General features: G+C 35.7%; 2 protein-coding genes across 12 annotated transcripts; one reads left to right on the top strand and one right to left on the bottom strand.

Moving 5' to 3' along the window:
• LOC107642502 (DNA mismatch repair protein MLH3) lies at positions 8236 to 16376 on the top strand. 6 transcript variants are annotated; one of them, XM_016345883.2, is made up of 25 exons: positions 8236 to 8532; positions 8617 to 8668; positions 8793 to 8840; positions 9311 to 9465; positions 9583 to 9640; positions 9943 to 10000; positions 10123 to 10215; positions 10293 to 10458; positions 10586 to 10601; positions 10714 to 10934; positions 11217 to 11286; positions 11375 to 11455; positions 11670 to 13034; positions 13131 to 13212; positions 13301 to 13410; positions 13834 to 13907; positions 14015 to 14212; positions 14538 to 14582; positions 14651 to 14704; positions 14797 to 14900; positions 15145 to 15193; positions 15315 to 15374; positions 15467 to 15539; positions 15815 to 15900; positions 15978 to 16376. In XM_016345883.2, exons 1-25 carry the CDS (start codon positions 8401 to 8403, stop codon positions 16056 to 16058), a joined length of 3531 nt encoding a protein of 1176 aa, XP_016201369.1. In that variant the 5' UTR covers positions 8236 to 8400; the 3' UTR covers positions 16059 to 16376. The 6 variants fall into 6 exon arrangements, 5 of the variants coding, with proteins under 5 accessions (XP_016201369.1, XP_016201365.1, XP_016201367.1 ...); XM_016345879.2 differs by having other exon boundaries at positions 15995 to 16376; XM_016345881.2 differs by having other exon boundaries at positions 14699 to 14704; positions 15995 to 16376.
• LOC107642503 lies at positions 16276 to 19704 on the bottom strand. Of its 6 annotated transcripts, none has more exons than XM_016345890.2 (8): positions 19242 to 19704; positions 18907 to 18968; positions 18667 to 18735; positions 17736 to 17913; positions 17536 to 17620; positions 17343 to 17397; positions 16846 to 16984; positions 16276 to 16695 (listed from the first exon to the last, which is right to left on the bottom strand). In XM_016345890.2, the coding sequence occupies exons 4-8, from the start codon at positions 17910 to 17912 to the stop codon at positions 16609 to 16611; spliced, it is 543 nt and encodes a 180-aa protein (XP_016201376.1). In that variant the 5' UTR covers position 17913; positions 18667 to 18735; positions 18907 to 18968; positions 19242 to 19704; the 3' UTR covers positions 16276 to 16608. The 6 variants fall into 6 exon arrangements, with proteins under 6 accessions (XP_016201376.1, XP_016201375.1, XP_016201372.1 ...); XM_016345889.2 differs by having other exon boundaries at positions 18667 to 18783; XM_016345886.2 differs by having other exon boundaries at positions 18907 to 18977.

Raw genomic sequence — 20220 nt, forward strand, 5'->3', positions numbered from 1 at the left:
TGCATTCTCTCTTATAAATTCAATGGCTGTATTTTGTTTGTATATTGTATATAATTTATTAGTTACATTTAATTTCTACTATTTAAATTAATCTAATGACTATAAATACGTTCTTATATTCATATAAGAGTATCATTTTCACTTCTTATATTCATATAAGAATATCATTTTCACATTCTCCATACAGCTAAATGCATTCTCTCTTATAAATTCAATGGCTGTATTAAATATATTGTTTGTATATAATTTATTAGTTACATTTAATTTCTACTATTTAAATTAATCTAATGACTATAAATACGTTCTTATATTCATATAAGAGTATCATTTTCACTTCTTATATTCATATAAGAATATCATTTTCACCGGATACATTCTCCATACATACATACCACATAACACACACATACATATGGATAGATTATGTTTCTTTTTATTGCTAGCAAACAGTTTAGGAATGACCTCTAATATATAATTTGATTTAATTTTAATATTTAAAATATTTCGATTTTACTTTTATTATTAATTATTTTAATTATCAGTAATTAAAATATTTTAAAAATACATATAGTATATACATTTGCTTCCACAAAACTAAAATTATTCTTTCGGACAAATCACATAAATAAATTATTAGTGTTTGAAATTTATGTAAATATTTTAAATGAAAAAAGTAGACATTAATATCCTAATTCTATATAAATCGAATCAATTTACTTTAATATTGTGTGGCCTTTTCATATGTCCCTTATATTATACTTTAGGAAAAATAGACAAAAGTACACCCAAATTTTCACACGGAGTACAAATGTACTCCTCAATTTTTTAATGAGTCATTTGTACACATGAATATAAAACTCCGTTGTCAATTCTACCATTCCGTGACCTGAGTAAATTTTCCGGCGGTGGTGGAGGCCAGGTGGCACGGTATTGTATGATGTGGCCAATTTGAGGTGACACTGTGGAAAATAGAAATATTAATTATGAAATTTGTTGAAATAAATATAAGAAAAGGGAATAATCAAATCACTCTTCATCCTCTCCCTTCTTCGAACCATATGAACCCTAACACAGGTTGAAAAAAAAATCTTCCTTCACCCTCTTCATTTTTCTTTGTACATCTTCGTCCTTTCTGTTGTAACAAGGGTTTGTAAACTATAATGTATGAAAATGTCACAGTCTCAACGAAGGAAGGATATACTTCATGCTTGTGCCAGTGGTTGCGGTGGCTCGTCTTTTACGCCAAAAAATAGGAAGAAGAAGAAGTTTGACTACAACAATGGCAAGTGCCTGCATGGACTTGACGCAGTGATGCTTGAGTCTGCTACAGAGTGGAACCCTGGAAGATTGTTTCTTCGTTGTCCATTATGGAGGTATGTGAATTCTGATTTTGTTTATGATGACAAATGTTAATTTTCTGCAAAATGGTTAAAATTTGTCGTCGAATTCATGATGCAGAAGGTTGAATTGAGGTGTGACTATTTCATTTGGGCTGATGAAGTTGTTGATGCTGGAAGAGATTGTGGAATTCAGGAACAGAGTGAAGAAAGCAAATGGAGGTTTGCAGAAGAAAGCAACTGGAAGGTAGAAGAAGAAATGAAGAAGATGTTGCAGACAATTGATGGGATTAATCAAGAGTTACAGAACATTAGAAAATGGATGCAGTATGTATGCTTAGGGATAAGTATATGTATTCTGTGTTTATTCATTAAGACATTTAATCAGTAGTTGTAATTCCCTCTAAGTAGAAGGCTGTGTTGTCAATTTCATTTTTACTAGTATCTGAATACAAAGGATTTTTTCAAGGTTATTAATACAAATGGTTGGTTCAATTTTATTTCTAGTACAATTCCGGCAACAAAACAAACTGAAGATCTAATTCATTATGAACAATAAGTAAGCATAACTATGATAATCTATCATTAACAACAAATTGAAACACAAGTCATGAAGCCAGAGGCTTAAATAGCAAACTACAATTTCACCTTGCAAAATAGCAAACATGTCTATGCCTATAGGCATCAAAACAGATGTCTACATCAAAATATTAATTAGCTAAATCCAAACCACAGGAGTACATATTTAAATTACAATACCATAAACATAGTCCTAAATGATAACAACAATCTTTTAAACTCCAATCAGAAATCTACAGGTCCAAATGAGAATACCAAAGCCAAAAAACTCCTTTGTCCAAAGCAACTACATTTGAGTTGCAGCCATTGTTCCAGTTCTACTTGCTGATTTTTTTTCCACCTATTGGTTGTGTACTGGTTACACCCTTTGCACCTGAGCCACCTTTTACCACTTTTGCACTTGGAACATTTTTAGCAGCTGGACCACATTTTGCACTTGGACTACTTGCATTTGGGCCACTCAAACTAGGGGCTAGTGGTGAGGGTCTTGGGCCACTCATGGGTTGTCGGGTCAGGCCTGGTGTGGGCATAAATTGCTGGAACCTTTCTCTCAAAGAAGGACTTGCAGCATTCATTGTCTCAGAGCTGACTATTGGCTGAACCCTAACACTTGAACCAGAATTGTTAGATGGAGGCTGGGCAACATTGACTTCTGATGTTGGCTCTCCAGTGTTCTGGAAAAAAAAAAAGACAAACTCAAGTGGTAAGGTAACATGTAATTCAGATTTTGTTTATTCTAATATGAGCTACCACCTCACCTGTTCTGGTTGGTTTTTTGATTTTGCTGCTGTAGCTGCTGCCTCTGCTGCTGTAGCTGCTGCCTCTGCTGCTAGAGCAACTTCTTCATCCAGAGTATTATCCTTCTTTTGTTGACAAGTCCTGCTGTTATGACCAGACTATAAAAACAAGTTTAAGTGAGTATAACTAATTCTAAATTGTCAATTAATAGTCACTAAAGTGAGAACATTAATTATTGGGCTATAGTCATACCTGTCCACAGTAATTACATATAGTTACACCATAATTTCTCTTAAGTTTGTGAGGGTTGGAGTTTGGTCTTTGTTCATTCTTATCTCTTCTTCTTTTTTTGGTGGGCCTTCCAATTGGCTTTTTATAGTGGGGAGGCAGAGGAGGGTAGCCATCAGCTTTATTCCAGAATTCTCTGCTTGGCACAGGATTAATATTCATTTGATAAGCTGTGCTGTATGCATGCATTCCAAGCCAGTTGTGGATTTGCTCCTCTGGCTTGCGACCTCTAAGAGCGAGTGCAGCACAAGCATGCCTACAAGGTAAGCCGGTAAGCTGCCAGAATCTGCAAGTACATTTCTGGTTACCCAAATCAACAGTTACTTTAGTTGGATGCTTCTCAACCTCATATATATCTTCAGCATCGTCTCCAGACCAGGTGGGAGTCCACTTGTTGCTCTCCTCCTTCTCTCTCTCAAGCCTACTTAACTGTCTTGGAGCAACCGTTCCAATATATCCAGATAGACTTTTTTTATTTCTAGCCATGATTCTCATTACATATGTCCTTACTTCCTCTAACATAGTGATAATGGGTTTACCTCTATATTTCACAATCTTACCATTGAATGTCTCGCAGTTGTTGTTAGTAACGTTGTCAACCTTGGGCCACTCACTGAAGTGAGCCTTTGTCCACTGCTTCGGATCAAGCTTGTTCAGATACTCCCATGCTCCAGTATTGATCCATTGTAGCCTCAACATTGCAGCATCAAATTCTTGAGTTGTAGTGGCTCGACAACACTCCCACACTGCCCCTTTGAGTTGTTTACACAGATACATGTGAAGGATGGAAGCATTACCTTTTGATCGCGTCTGATTCTGAACTCTCCTCCTTCGCACAAGCTTGCGTTTGGACTTCCACGCTTCTTGCCCTACCGCTTTTGCCTTCAGAATGTAAAGCAAATGACGAACTGCAATGAACGACTGTGAAGTGCTCAGAAATTCACTATCCTTACTCTCTGCTAGGGCATGTTTTCATTCAACACTGAAATATGAAAACAAAGATAATGAAGAGATTTGTAAAAAATTTTCCTTTTTTAAAAAAAAAAATTCAACAAATTTCATAATTAATATTTCTATTTTACACAGTGTCACCTCAAATTAGCCACATCATACAATACCGTGCCACCTGGCCTCCACCACCGCCGGAAAATTTACTCAGGTCACGGAAGGGTAGAATTGACAACGGAATTTTATATTCATGTGTACAAATGACTCATTAAAAAATTGAGGAGTACATTTGTACTCCGTGTGAAAATCCGGGTGTACTTTTGTCTATTTTTCCTATACTTTATTATTGTTTAGCAATATTTGTTGAGAAATGTATTATCTTTTTTGAGTTTTTAGTTATTGTTATTGTTGTCTTGTCCAACAGACTGTCATTAATATTATTATTGTTTCCTTTTTCAGCACGATGCTATATTCACTTTTATTTTCGTGAACTTTCAATATACATTAATTAAGAACATTATTAATATATACCTCCCAAAATCATTCAAATATTATATAATGACATAACATGATAACATAATCACATAATAACATAACAACCATAATAACATAGTATGATGACATAATTCTTAATACAACAACACAATAATAATAACACATAACATAACAGTCATCTAAATAGTCAGAATAGATGTGACCATGTAAAGTAGTGACGTGGGGCCTGATTTTTTGTGCTCTCTAAGTGAGAGGTATCTCATCCTCGCCTCTGATTGATTCAGGTGGCCTAGATGGACCTGCACAATCAGAGGGTGCAGCAGCAACTGTCGAAGAAGGAGTGTCACCCAATTCAAATGTCTCGTCCAAAGTCTTTAATGGAAGCTCGTTTAGGTCCACATCAAGGGGTGTTTGCTGTCCAAAGACCTGTTGTTCACGTTGGGCTGCCTCATCCTCCTGGATAATGACACTAATCTCCTCCAGGAAGTGGGATCCTCCGAAGTCACTATCTAGGTCATCACTGTCTAGCATATCCAAAAGGAGTTTACCCAGGCTCATGAATACTTGACTCTCATGCAGGGATATATCATTGCTAAAGACATCAACAAAATAATTACCAAAATAATCATCACCTCCAAACCCGCCACCATCCCCTAACCCTAAAGCACCACATTGAATGCCACTATCACCCTTACCACCACCTCCACCATCTCCACTTCCATCAGCACCTTCACCAACATTAGATCCACTTCCTAAACCACCACCACCACCACTATCATCTCCACCTCCACTACCACCTCCAGATCTACCGTCATCATTATCTCCACCGCTGTCATCTCCACTATCACCACCATCATCCTCGCCTCTCCTAATACGTCGACATCTACCTCGACGTCCACCCCTCCCTCCCTCTCGGCCACGTCCCCTATTTCGTCGACAACCTCGACCCCTCCACTCTATGGCATCAATCGCATCATCGAGCCATCTCCACTCACGATCACTGGCTCGTGTACCAACATGACGTCTCCGCTCTACTCGACGTATGTCAAGAATACCTGACAACTGATCCATCTCAGGAACCTACCCTGGACCTCTCTGCGTCGCATGATCAGCTGGGATAGCATCTATTATAGGGTCTCCAAGAAAGAGCTCTGGCGATAAGAATCTCCTCCCATGCTCGTGCCACCACTCCAAGTAAGCTTGTGATAGTCCTGGATCTGCCACCACATCAAATCGTAGGGTGTTCGAAACTTCGCCATCAGAAAATCAATGTCGAGTGCAGGTAGTGGGCAATGCTGTACTCCATCAAGCTGTGGTAGTACCCTATCCACCTGATGCCACTCTATCATGACAAAGTAGATCAATGCCCTTACAGCACTCCATAGTGCCATATGCCGGGGCTCTAAGATCTCGGGATGAATTACCTGAACAACATCCGGTGTGCTATATAGCATCCACGTGAACTGGTAACGAATGAAGAGTATTACAAGTCAAGTTACATCCAGTAAGTAGTTTAAACAAACTTAATAATAAATGCTTCAACCCTAGATCACTCACATCCATTGCCCGGAGTAAATCTATCATGAGCCTCCATGCGCGACTCTAGGCCCCTTCTCGCTTAATGTTGGCTGATAACTGGCCCACCTAACACGCAATATATGTTATGAAAATGGCAATAATCTCTAATATATATTACTAAACATGACAACCATAAAACGGTACTTACCTCGTCGCCAACGGCCAATGAAAAGCGTCAAACCCATCGAGCCTAAAACCCGGAAACCGCCAAAAGATTCATGACTGGAGGAGTTGCAATGGACCGGCCAACTTAATCACATTCCTGTTGGTCACATGGCATAAGCACCGGCATAACCATAACAGAGCAGCGGATCCCCGACTATATCCACCCATGTCCTTTAATCTCGTTATGTATGGTAGCCGCCGAATATGCATGTGTGTACCATACTTGTCACTGAAGAGCTGGGTGGATAAAAGCATCATGATATATGCCATCGCGTACCTCCTGACTGTCTCCCTGTCTGCGTCCTAGGGAGGATGACTGAATATATCCGACATCCAAGTGCACTTCACAGTGAATTTGTCAATGCAATCTATCGGAAACAACACATCCAATAGCTCTTGAAACCAATTCTATGCAGGTTGTCCACCATCAATATACCGCTCAAAATTCGTAAAGCATCTGTTGTCGTACTGTCCGTCAATGAAAAAGCCTAACTGGTATGCAACATAGCAAAATGTTCATGTTTATAATTAATATTTCACGTTAACTTTTCATTAACGCTGTTGATTGATCAACTGACAAAGAAACTAATTTGATTGACAACTTAAAACTAAATACTTAATATGATCAATTTAAAAATTGAGAGCCCAATTTAATTATTGTATAAAAACTTATGAACTAAATTGATTGCCATTTTGCGGAAAAATATAGCTATTATATTAAAGGTGGGTGTATACATATAAAGAAATGTGAAATATCGAAAGAAGAATTTATTGATAGCCATTTATCGAGAGTAAATTTTTACTATGATTTGAAGCAATTCATACTTTTAATGGTAAACAACAAATATAGTTGGGTTTGTTTTGGTCGTCATCCAATTTTTATTATTTGTTTTAGAATTGATTCTTCTGAAAGCATCTTAATTATATTTCTTTCAATATAATAGTATTTGTCATTCCAGCCTGTTAGAAAAAGCATTATTTGATAAAAATCTGGATCTGTTAAAAAGATGTTTGCAAACCATCCTAATTGTTTATTTTTTTATTAAGATAATATAAAATTGTAGGCTAATCTTTTTAGATAGAACTCAGTTGATTTTATACTAAAACCACAAATATTAGACTTGTTATTAAAAGATTTTTAGCATTTGCTTAATTTCTAAAAGATCCATGTAGGATCAATTAAGTATTTAGAAAATTGTAAACATTACTTGAAGAAAAATTCAACGTCATTTTATTAGGAGTTGAAATGGTCATTTTCATTATTATGATCGATAATGTTACTCCCCTATATATTTTCATTTTTTTCCATTCCATTTTATTTTAACATGAATATGTTAAAGACGATAATGGTCATATTCATACCCCACATTATCCATATTATTTTATCTATACAAACAAATGAATGTACATCAAATGGTTTCCTTGGAATTATAAAAATAAATAATCAAATAGATGTCATATATAATTTTTAGAGACCAAAGTAAAATCGCTTTTTAATTTTCATATTACAGGAAGAATGGTGTTTTTTTTTTTTTTTTTGTCGTTATTGAGACTTTGTGTGTTATTTGCAAGTGTGGTGTATGACAGAAAACAATCCAATAACTGCACTTAAAAGTTAAAACTATGGAGTTTGAACAAATAGGATTAAATGTTAAAAATCGACCCTCAACTTTGTGACAAAAAAATATTTGTAGGGATTAAATCAATGTTAAAAATATTTTAATTAAATTGATCTAGTACATATGTATCTTTCAAGAACTAAACAATTGTAAAAAAATATTTTGTGAATTAAATTAATAATTCTTCTATTTTTAAAATACGATCATATTAAAAAAATAAAAAATAATAAATTTTGATAGTTTTAATTTTTAATTTTTTTGTTATCAAATAAATAATGGTAGGTAGACAAAAAAAACAGCCAGAACTTGTCTTATTTAATATTAATTAATTATCACAACAATTAATAAATACTAAATAAAATAAATTACAGCTGTTTTTGGCTGATTTTCTTTCGTTACCAAACATTTTCGTTTCTTTTATTTCTGCACACGTAAGTTTCATTATTGATATATAAACATCACAGTATACGACAAGTCGTTTCAGTTAGTAGTATCAAACTGCCATTTCTTTTTTGCGCGTACCGAAAACAGCAACACACTGAGACCGAGTCACTGACACTCAGCGTGATACTTAGCGCTCTCTGATCAAACGACGACGTCGGAGCATAAGCCCTATCGTAAGAGATCGCATTTTGCAGCAGCGCCGGAGCTCCATGGCGGCGCCGAGCATAAGGCCTTTGCCGGAGGCCGTTCGCAGTTCAGTGCGTTCCGGCATCTTCTTGTTCGATTCCACCCGCGTCGTCGAGGAACTAGTTTTCAATAGCCTTGATGCTGGTGCCACAAAGGTAGTATAGTATCTAGTATCTGTAATTTTTGTTAGCTTCTAATGCTGAACTTGAAACTGAAACTGTTCGGTGCGTTGTTTTCAGGTTTCTGTGTTTGTTAGCATTGGGAACTGTTACGTAAAAGTAGTAGATGACGGTAATTCAATTTTGCTTAGCAATTTTGATTTCGTATTCTTTTTCCTGATTAAAAATTTTGATATACTGCAATGGACATTGGTTTTTCGTTCATTTTTTGGTTTCAATGAATGTATGTTTTGTAGGAGGTGGAATTGCTCGAGATGGACTTGAATTGGTGGGAGAAAGATACGGTACATTGCATATTCTTCGTTGTTTGTTTCTTTCTTTCTTAATGCATGTAACTTTTCTGAATGCAGCTGTATTAGTCTTGGGCTGTGTTCATTTTTCAAATTTTAGAGGGCCTCAAAAGACATTTTTGTTGTCAATTTTGTTAATTGCTAATACAAGTAGGTAGTCAAAATTGTTTTGTGGAAGCGATTATAGGTTATCAAAATACTCTCATTGCCTTCTCAAGTTGTATTATACACAGCTCTCCAGTGGGGCTGGCGTTAAGGGAAGCTGTGTTAGGACTTGAGTTTGTTATTATAACGTGCCAATCTCAACTTCTAAAAGGCTACAACTAGCGTGTTTTTATTTTGGATTGATTTAATAAGGAAGGGAAAAAAAAAGAGGCTTGTCTTGTTTATCTTTCATGAATTTGATTTTGTTTATGTTGTCATTGATAATGTGATTTGGTGATACCTGCCTGTTGTGCAAGCAGCAACATCAAAACTTCGTAATTTGGATGACTTGAATACCACCAGCGGAAACTTTGGTTTTCGTGGGGAAGCTTTAGCTTCCATTTCCGAAGTCTCTTTGTTGGAAATTGTGACAAGAACATACGGAAGGCCCAATGGATATAGAAAAGTATTGAAGGTGGGGATAATTTCCAGCAGTTTGTTCATTAGTACTATTTCATGCAAGTATATATTATGATTGCTGTTGATTTTGATGCAAACTTGGTTCTGGTTTACTTTTCTGTTTTTACTGCAGGGGTGCAAATGCTTGTATCTTGGTATTGATGATGATAGGAAGGAAGTTGGTACAACAGGTAATTATTTTGGTGAATCTGACAATTGTATGGTTTTAATTTCTCGTTATGGTGGTGGTACTTGTTAATACATCGATGTTATTCAACTTTAGTGCATAATCCTTTATACACTTCAGCTATTGATACAAGATTGCAATAATACTTGATTGATATGTAGACTAGTAGAGGCATCTAATGTGTCTGCTACTTCTCACTTGCTAATCATTTTTCCTTTTGCTTGCAATAAAAGTATTTGCTTTAAAATTTTCTCCTCCATGCTTGATGCTCATTTTCATTGCTAACCATGAGCTGGTGACTGTCAGTTGCTGTCCGCGATTTATTTTACAACCAACCAGTTCGGAGGAAATACATGCAATCCAGGTTCTTTTCTCTTGTACCACCATGCAAATGATATATTTTGTGAAGTTTAATTTATCTTTAATGAACAATGGATCTGTTTGATAATTTTATATTGACCGATGAATTCACCTCTGCAATAAAAGTCCCAATAAGGTGCTGCAATCAATCAAGAAATGTGTACAGCGGCTTGCTCTTGTGCGTCCAAATGTTTCCTTCAAAGTTATCGATGTTGAAAGGTATCTTCCCCTGCAAAATAACAAAGTCAATCTTCTTTGTATTTGTCTTAGTAACATTTTATATACTTTACGTGTAGAGATGATGAGCTTTTCTGCACACAAGTTGCTTCTTCTCCACTAGCACTTTTGACCAGCGGCTTTGGGGAGGAGGTATCAAGCTTTCTTCAAGCTTTAGAAGTTGAGAATGATATCATAAAGCTATCTGGATATGTCTCTGGCCCTTGCAATGCTTTGAATATGAAGGTGATTTATATTTCGCATGTAAAATCTTAAAAAAGTAATTAATACGTCAACTTTTTCTTCCTTTGATATAGGTTCTGTCCCTGTCCCGTCCGCTAACTTCTGGTGTGTTTCTGTATTTGCTTTGCAGGCTTTACAGTATGTCTGTATCCTTGTGACTACAAATTTAGATAGTGTAATTATGGCACAGTAGATATGCTGAGGTTTGAAAAGTATTCAATACCATAAACATTTGAATTGTTGCCTTAACATTGTTAGATGTTAACTCACAGTTTGTTAGCAGTGGCCCAATTCATAAGCTTCTGAGTCAATTGGCTAATAGGTTTGAGCATCTGAATTCATGGAATACTAATAATGAGTTCGAAAACAAGAAGAAAAGTAGGTCTCAACCATGTCCAGCTTATATCTTGAATATAAGTTGCCCACGTTCTTTCTATGATTTGACATTTGAACCCTCAAAAACTTGGGTACAATTCAAGGTAATTCTTTTGCCCTTTTTCTTTACTCATTTTTCTTACCATGTTTGTAAATCATTGTTGCTGTATGGGCTCCATAATTCATAGTTGTTTGTTGAAGGTCCAAAAGTGAATTTTACAGGGTTCTAGTCCAAATTCAGGACATTTATTAGAGATGTGTAGAATTTCTTTTTTGGGGTTCCTGTATTATTGTTTCATTCAGTGGGAATTGTCTTATCACTTCTTGGTACACTTGATAAATCTGATTTTTTTTTGGCTCAACATTTTTATATCTTGCAAATTAAGGATTGGGATTCTATACTCAACTTCATTGAGAAGGTCATAAAAGAATGCTGGGAGGAAAACGTAGATTGTGGTATGCCCTCTCACTGCATCTTGCATAGGTATGATGAGCTATTGTTTTTTACATTTTTATTCACTATTTATTACTGGGATTCTTATAGGAGAGTCCTTCAATCAGTCCACTTACATGGTACATGAAGATCAACCGTGGGAAGATCTCAACATTCTTCCAACAGAAGCAGGTAAGGTTTATTGTTTTGGTGGTCAAACAGATCCCTTTGCATTATTTGAGTGTGATCAATTTTGTTCGTTTACTTTTGCCTTTCTTGTCTTATACACATGGGTTGAACATTACATAAGGTAGATATCCCCATAATTGTTTTTTTGTACCGTGGATCATGCTGGCTTGTTTTTATAATTACATTGAACTACTATTGTCAAATATCTTTGTTGTAGATAAATCAAAATTTGGAAGCCATACTAAGAATTCCCAAGAACTCTCTGTTTCCACTTCAGGCAAGCTAACCGAAGATGAATATCATCAATCTGACAGGGAAGATGTTAGAACCTCTCTTGGTTACTTGTGTCAAGGAACTGAAATATTGAGAGAGAAACAAAACAAGAGAGACTTCTCTTATCAGACTCTTTTTTCTGGAAATTTAGTGGATGATTCATATGCCAGATGCATGCCAACTGTTGGAAAGCATAAGAGTTTATTGATGTATGATAAGAATGGTCAATCACTAGGAGATTACTTTTCAGATGATAATGTTCCTAGCGCAGAAATTTTATTTGATAATGTACCTTTTGATGCACCAAGTTCTTCAAAGGGAAGAAAATTCCGTGCTGTAGGAGCTGATATGATCAACGAATCATTTGAAGACTGCTTACTTAATGATAGCCATGGGTTTTGTAACAACGTAGAGGTAAATGAGGATTTTCAAAAGCCTTTTCTGAAAAGCTGTTCTATAAAAGGAAGTATCCTGCGAGAGAAGGCTCTCTTTACAAATGATGAACATGAACTCCACACTGATGGCTTTTGGAGAAAACAGACAAGGGAAGACTATGACAGTCTGAAGGACTATGGTGCTCAACGCTGTTCAAATGTTGTAAAAAAATTAAAATTGTCTAGAGACTGTGATTTTTTCTCTAGAGCAGTGGCTGAAGATCTTCCATATTCAGACTATTCAGTAGCACAAACAATGAACTCTGGGACTGTTGATCAGCTATTTACTTCTGAATGGCATTCTGTCTATCAAGAAGCCTCATCTCCAGCCAGTGCATGGGGTGGTGATCGTGCAGCTGATATTAATGACCTTGGACTTCATCGTACAATACTTACTGTCGAGGAAGAAAATGACTGTGACTTTGTCTACGATATTTCAAGGGATGCCAAACGAAATGGCTTTGAATTTACTGATGCTATTGATTTGGAAACGATATTCGACACAAAGGTTGACTGGCCTGATCGTGGTCCTAAATATTCTACTAAAAAAAGGCCAGATGTTTTATTTGAGGAATCTGAGTGTTTGTTGCCTGATACATGTGTTGAAAAGTGCAAAAGCCATGACAAGAACAAAAGCAGGATGGATCATTCGAGACATCCAGCATTGAACAAGAATAATGAAAGATCTAGAAGAAGCTCTTCAGCTCCACCATTCCATAAAAGGAAAAGGAGGTTTGTATCTTTAAATCAACCATCAGAAATGATAGCCAAAAGGCCTACTGCCCAAGCCTCCAATCCTGCTTTCAACCATCCATCAGGAATGATAGCCAAAAGACCTACTGGCCAAGCCTCCAATCCTGCTTTCAACCATCGAGGTTTTCCATTTTCCTCTGCCTTTCCCTTCCTATTTTTTGAAGCAACAATAATTCCCTTTATCATGATATTTCCCCCCTTCTCTTTTCAATCTCCAGAAGCTTCTGATTTTATATATGCTCAACAATCTATTGAAGCTCTTCATCCAAGCACTGAAGATCACTCTCTGCAAGAATTCAAGTAGGATAGCTCTTGTTGACCATTTCTCTAGCTACTCAACTGTTGGGAATAATTTTTCACTGACCTCTTCAAATTATCCTGATCATAGATCTAATGTGAAACAGAGATCAGATGCTCTGGGAGATGCACATTGTAATGACAACAAGGAGATTGATGGGTTTGATAGTTTCAACATTCAGAACAATGCTCCAGTCAGAGGTAAGTTCAAGTAGTTAAGAGAAACTACAGTCTGACACAAGGAGCTTTTGAAAACTTTTTTTTTTTTGGCTCATGCTCAATATAGCCCGGCTTTGAATTCAGAGTGAGTTGTCAGAGATCTGTTGTTTAGTAGCCGGTCTATCTTCAGAGATTATTTTGAGTAATATTTATAATTTTAAAGTAGAAGTTTTGCTGTAGCATATTTCAATGCACTGTGTCAGGCTGAAAGTTACTCTCTCGTGTTTAGCAGTTTCTACCATAAAACATAGGCAAGAGTTATAGAAGCTTTGCATTTTGCACCATCTTCAGTGGAAAAAGTTTACTTTCAGTCCAATTGGATTATGCTAATAGTTGAAACTTTTGTAAGCATTCATCTTATAATCAACTTTTAAACTGCTGTCGCATATTGTTCTGTATTTTCAGAGTTGTTCTCAAGGGAAGCACAAGATTCTATAGATCAGGGGATTAAATGGAGGACATGCTCACCTGAAATTCCAGTTATGTTTTCAATCTTCGTGGGATTACTATGTTACTTTTGAGACATTTATTACTATAGAGGATGACTGTAATCTGACTGAGAGTATGACCTTTGACTTTTACATAGAAAAACAATAAAGTGGTTGAAGTTCAAAGTCAAAACAATATACTTGATATCTCTTCGGGATTTTTGCATCTTGCTGGAGATTCATTAATACCTGAAGCAATCAGTAAGAAATGCCTTGAAGATGCTAAAGTTCTCCATCAGGTGGATAAAAAATTCATTCCAGTTGTGGCTGGTGGAACCCTTGCTGTTATTGATCAGGTCTGTTTTGCTGTACACTATTGCAGATACAGTACAGTTGAATATCAAATAAGCAAAAGTAATGATAAGTTTTTTTCGAAATCTCATTGACCTCCATATTTCTGTTAGAAAATCTCACGCTTGTATCTTAAAATTTGGCTGTCCACCTCCACGTGTACTTGTATCTGCCTTTAAGCAACAGTTAAGTTATATTGCCTTAGAGTTATGCATTTGCATCTTTTCAGCTTATCACAAGCCTGGATTCTTGCTAAATGATTTTTTTAAAAATAATACACTTTACAGATGCAGTAAGTTGTGTATAACATTCATAGTTCTTTTGTTACAGCATGCTGCAGATGAAAGAATCAGACTGGAAGAATTGCGGCAAAAGGTAAACTTGTTTGTGGTGAATGTCAGAATATTTATCCAGTGTTATTTATGAGACTAAGTAACATGTAGGTATTATCTGGAGAAGCAAAAGGAATAACCTATCTGGATGCTGAACAGGAACTGGTATGTATCCTATGAATTAGAGGGTCTATGAGACTCTTTTCTCTCCCTGATTCTTTAAAATTATTACACCATTAGTAAGACGCATTATACAGGTGCTGCCAGAGATTGGTTATCAACTACTTCATAGTTATAGCGAACAGATTAAAGATTGGGGTTGGATGTGCAACATTCATGTTCATTCTGAACCCTATAAAAGGTATGCTTGTCTGCTAGCTTGCAAAAGTTGTATACTTCCTAGATCAATGTTTTTAGAAGGCAAATAGTGTTAATGAGTCGTTCATTATTTATTTTTTTGGCAACGAATCAAGATAGAAAATGCCTTTCTTTGGTCATATCGTGCATCTTATTGTGTGGGCCCAAATTAAACTAGAATAATTTGTTACATCAAACTCATTCAGTTGGATGTGGTTTTTTAATATATAATTTTCATTGCCTTGCAGGAATCTGGATGTTCTCAACAGACAACCAATGGCCGTCACACTTATAGCGGTTCGCATCGAGCCATGCATTTATTATTATCAACTTCATTTAAATTCAATTTGCAAGAAGTGCTAAATGCCTTCCATGTTTTACATATTACTGATGTGTGGTGTTATGTAATTGCTTGTAGGTTCCTTGTATTTTAGGTGTCAACTTAAATGATGTTGATCTTTTAGAGTTTCTTCAGCAGGTTTAAAAAAGCCTTATCTGACCCTTTGTTGCGTTTTAATTGTATTCCTTCAATAATTGAACATTGCACATCATCTGATTTCTTTATCTTAGCTTGCTGACACTGATGGATCATCAACTATGCCACCCTCTGTTATACGAGTCCTAAATTTGAAAGCATGCAGAGGTATGTGGCCAATATCAAGGAGTTTGAAATGCCTTATTATATTTACACGAATTCCATATTTGAGTCCCATTTCTTCACCGAAGTACAGAGGGCTGCACATAATTTATGCAGTGCCGTCTTGATGTTGATATATAAATCTGACAAACTTAGGTGATTGAAAGGAAATGTTGGCCCGTTTCTGGAACTTCTGTGGAATTGCTCCCTTTGTTTTATCATATCATCTGAAGTCAAACTAATTATTTACTCCGTTGTTTATCAATGCCTTTATTGTGTAGGTGCAATTATGTTTGGGGATTCATTACTACCATCAGAGTGTTCCCTTATAGTTGAAGAGCTAAAGCATACGTCACTTTGTTTCCAAGTAAGATATATGTTTTTTAATGTTCCACTATCTCTGCATGTGTATTGATGGGAATGCATGGTTCATGACATGAATAGAGGAATTTACCGTGCAGTGCGCTCATGGGCGACCGACAACTGTTCCTCTTGTCAACTTGGAGGCATTGCATAATCAGATAGCCAAGCTTGGGCAAATGAATGGCTGCTCAGATGATAAGTTTCATGGATTACAAAGGCACAAAGTATGTATTGAACGCACAGCAGAGCGTTTATCTTCTGCTAGAGGAACCTGAGACCTTTCAATTTTACTAGTTGCAACAGAATGTATGATGTATCACTGTTTATTCATTCGATGTGATTGAGTGTACAGAAGAACATTCAGAGAATATACAACATAGATAGACAACCGTACTATAGATGATTGTATATAGATAGATATATGACCGATTCAACGTCATTTTACATGGTGTATAATGAGGGGTCCAATTTGATCGCTAAGATAGCGATCCATGTAAAGTAGTTTAATGCGCATAGAAACATTCTCTTGGCAATAATATTCAGCATGTACAGCTATGTCATGTCATGTCACGAAACATTCCTGTTTATGCAACCTACCTAATTTATGGAACAACAATCTAGTTAATTAGCCCTCAGTAGATGGCCAGAAATGCCAAAAATGTATACTTCCGAAACTATGAACTTGAGATTATTTCAAACGGGTCCTGAATCACTACATCATAGCCTCTTCCTTAATATCAGTTGCAGCACATAGGGCCTTCCATACATGGACCAGCATTTTCACTGGTGGACGCAAGCTCTATAAAACAAAATGCAGAGATTCTTCATTAGAAACTAAAATGACCTATTTGGTGATTAGTAACTGCCCTAAAATGTATAGCCTTCTAAAAACATGCAACAGTGTTTCCACCATTAATATTTTTACTAATGCAACCAAGAATAATTTTACCTTGAAAACTAATACCATTTCCGATTCCCCACGAATCATCAACGATAGTGTCAAGTAACAAGTCACTGGTGTCACACATTCTACTAGAACAGGTTTCAGAATCTTGTCAATGGGAACAAAGCATCTAACGATTTTTCCACTGTGACAAAATATCCCAAGACAAAAATGAGGATGATATGCATAAACACCATGCTGGATAACTACTAAAATGAACTCAAAAATATTTACATATGATGAAGATTGCTGATAGCTAAAAACAAATTAGACAAGGTATTCTCAAACGTACAATCCAGATGCAAACAGAGGCATACATTAAAAATGTCTCGAGCATGAACATTTTCAAAAGGCTGGGAAACTAGCGCCAGCGTTCAACTTTCTCAACCTTTTCTTTGAAAAGACTATTCTATGGAACAATTAGATATTACATTTGGCTTCTCACTTGGTCTTTACTAGCTTGTTGAACTACGAATAAATAATCAATTAACTAAAAGCTATACCTCATGTAGTGAGTCTCAAGCTGTACTCCAAAAGCTGGCATAATTACAACAGACTCTGCATGCAAGTACAAACACTCAAAAGTGAGAAAAGAACTTTCAAACTTAGAAGATAAACCACACATTAATTCTTGCCGGTTACAAACAAAACTAAAAATTAGCTTCCAAAACACCTTAAATACTTTCAGGCCCTCACCTTTCTTAACAGGCTTTCGAAGCAATAACTTGACAAGAAATAGGTCAAAAAGCAGGCTGTAATATACAATACTAATTGATTTTTCCTGTTATCACAAGTGGACTAATCAAGTTAAAAACAAAAAACAGATGAAAGAGTTTCAAAAGTTTTGAAAACATCAAGTCATTGTAAAAAGCCAAAAAGAATTTTGAAAGGCTTACCCCAAGAATATAGAGATATAAGGCAGAAGCTAATACAAGAACGGCTGAGGTGTATACAAAGACATAATTTGCCCTACCACTCTTCAAAATAATGTGGTGTATGTCGACATTTTCGCAGGGATATTTCTGATCATGGGTATACATATATCTGCCCTTACTTATCGTGAATTTTACCATTCTGTAACCAAAAGGCAAAACGGAAAAGATATATAAATAATCAGAAAATTCTTTCTTAGACTTGCACTCTGCAAGAGAGTTCGCACATTCTCAGTGATAAAAACAATAACAAGTTCATGGATTCAAGTAATTTACATCTTATGAAAATTTACACCCCAACCAAACATAACCTAAATTTTTAAAAGATTCATCAAAATAACAAAGCTTTGCTGAACAAACATGCTATGTTAAACAGTAAAATGAATTAAAGAACAAAGTTAACCAATATATGAATTCAGAAAATTGGCAAACTGGTGTCCGAAATTCCAGCTTATAATAGCTTTGAAAGGCAATCTTTTATAAAATGCCATAGCACAGCACACAACATGAACACAACAAAAACACTAGAAATAGTTGCTTGCTCCCAGGAGCACGCAACTATTTCTTCGAAAAACAAGTATCGGAATCCCAAGATCCATGGAAACCTAGCTCAAGTTGAAAATTGAAACCTCAAATTAGTTTTATGTCAATCTCATTGCCAGATTCTAGCAGTCACATTCAAAATCACCAGCTAAAGGAAATCGATGGCTACTGGGTGTTGAGTATATTAGATACTATATAATCAAATCCTTCACAGCTAAGATCAGAAGTAATTGAATTACCCAAAATCATCAATCAATTGATAACATAAGAAAGTAACAGATGACAGCTTCAGGACCCTAAAGAACCCAATATCACAAGGAAAGGATGAAGTGTGAGAATGCCATAGACATACCCTTATGATCTGATTTGGAAGAAGAGGAAACGAAGATAGTTGAAGCGCAAATGGGGGGAATCGGCGATGCTTCAAAGAGTGAAGTGAGAATCATCAATCGTGGACCCACAAACAAAACTACATATTTTCATCAACATCGACAAATTTAAATTTTATACATTTTCAGAATTGAAAACTCTTAATTTGATAAAAAAATTAATTAATATATTCAATACATAAAAATGTAGGAAAATATCTTACCTCTATTGGATTGTGAACTTGTTACATTGTAGTACCCAAATAAACCCCTCAGAAACTCTTCACTGGATCATCTGAAACAATGCCACCAAGTCCATAACCAAATTTCCAAATGGAACTTTGTTTTTTCATCCATGGTACCCTACCTTAACTAAGAACAGTGATATGACTGAAGAAAAAGCACAATGTTGAAGCTAGCAAGCCTAATCATAAAGTTGATTATAGTCCAAAGTTTTGATTTGAAATTGAATTGCAACTTCAAACTAGCATGCCTTATCACCTTTGTTGGCTAGCTTCATACAAAAATGGTAGTCAGTAGCTAAGAAAGGGTTGCTCACGTGAGAGAGGCAGAGAGAAGCGCCTCGCAAGGCACAAGTCGCAAGATGGAGTAAGAATGGTTCCGGCGTCCTTGCTCCCACCGGTGGCGGCTGGCAACGGCGGCGTGTAAGGCTGTGGCAGGATTTGTCAGCATAGAATTCGAGACCTACCAAATTACTCAAATTAGGAAATTAGGGTATAAATCTGGTTTCATTTCTCACCGATTTCGTTCCTAAAACCAGAAATTAATTCCGCTTAAATTTTAATTTATTCTCGTATTTGTTTAAAGTTTTAAAATATAATTTTGAATCCTAAGATCAAAGACCCAAACATAATTTATACCCCGTAATATTATTTCTGATAGCCAGGGTGCTTGTGAAAAATAGACTAATAAATAATAATAACTGATAACATTTTGTTAGCTTATGATAGGATTGAACGGGTTTTTCTAGGGAAAAAAACATCTGGTTAAGGTTTTTAAATCAATCAATTGATTTTTTGGTTTTCATATGAACAACACTAATTACTTATATCCAAGGTTCTGAAAACTGAACCGATCATCGAACCGTTTTAGTTACTGGTTTACTGGTTTATAAGTTTAATCGGTTCGATCGTGGTTGAACCGAAAAAATCGTTTTATAATAAAATAATAAATAAAATATAAATAAACACACTAAAACATAATTATAGTCTAATATAATCTTTAAAATATCATCCAAATTAAAAGTACTACATAAACCAGAATATTATGATCTCATTCAAATACTTTCATATTGTACCTTTTGCTTTCTTTTTTGTCTTTTCATCCTAACAAATTAAATACAATATATGATAAGCCTAGTATAACATATTAACTACACAAAATCTAATTGTTACCGAGTGTTGGACCTAAAAAACTGTCTCAAAGCTCTCCTGTTAATACTTAAATCAATTTAATAAGCACTGTAACTCCTTCATCTGAATTTAACAAACTACCGGAGATTATCGAGCTCGATAACT

Source organism: Arachis ipaensis, chromosome B05 (assembly GCF_000816755.2).
Source record: "Arachis ipaensis cultivar K30076 chromosome B05, Araip1.1, whole genome shotgun sequence".
Taxonomy (NCBI): domain Eukaryota; kingdom Viridiplantae; phylum Streptophyta; class Magnoliopsida; order Fabales; family Fabaceae; genus Arachis; species Arachis ipaensis.

What these genes read in the sequence shown, in the direction of transcription:
- LOC107642503 (XM_016345890.2), bottom strand. Translation starts at nt 17,912, where the DNA reads ATGGTAAAATTCACGATAAGTAAGGGCAGATATATGTATACCCATGAT. An exon ending in TCGAAAGCCTGTTAAGAAAG is followed by an intron (nt 17,398 to 17,535) that starts GTGAGGGCCTGA and finishes ACTTGCATGCAG; the next exon opens with AGTCTGTTGTAATTATGCCA. An exon ending in CTTGAGACTCACTACATGAG is followed by an intron (nt 16,985 to 17,342) that starts GTATAGCTTTTA and finishes ATTTTGTCACAG; the next exon opens with TGGAAAAATCGTTAGATGCT.
- LOC107642502 (XM_016345879.2), top strand. Translation starts at nt 8,401, where the DNA reads ATGGCGGCGCCGAGCATAAGGCCTTTGCCGGAGGCCGTTCGCAGTTCA. An exon ending in AAACTTGGGTACAATTCAAG is followed by an intron (nt 10,935 to 11,216) that starts GTAATTCTTTTG and finishes TTGCAAATTAAG; the next exon opens with GATTGGGATTCTATACTCAA. An exon ending in CACTCTCTGCAAGAATTCAA is followed by an intron (nt 13,213 to 13,300) that starts GTAGGATAGCTC and finishes TCCTGATCATAG; the next exon opens with ATCTAATGTGAAACAGAGAT.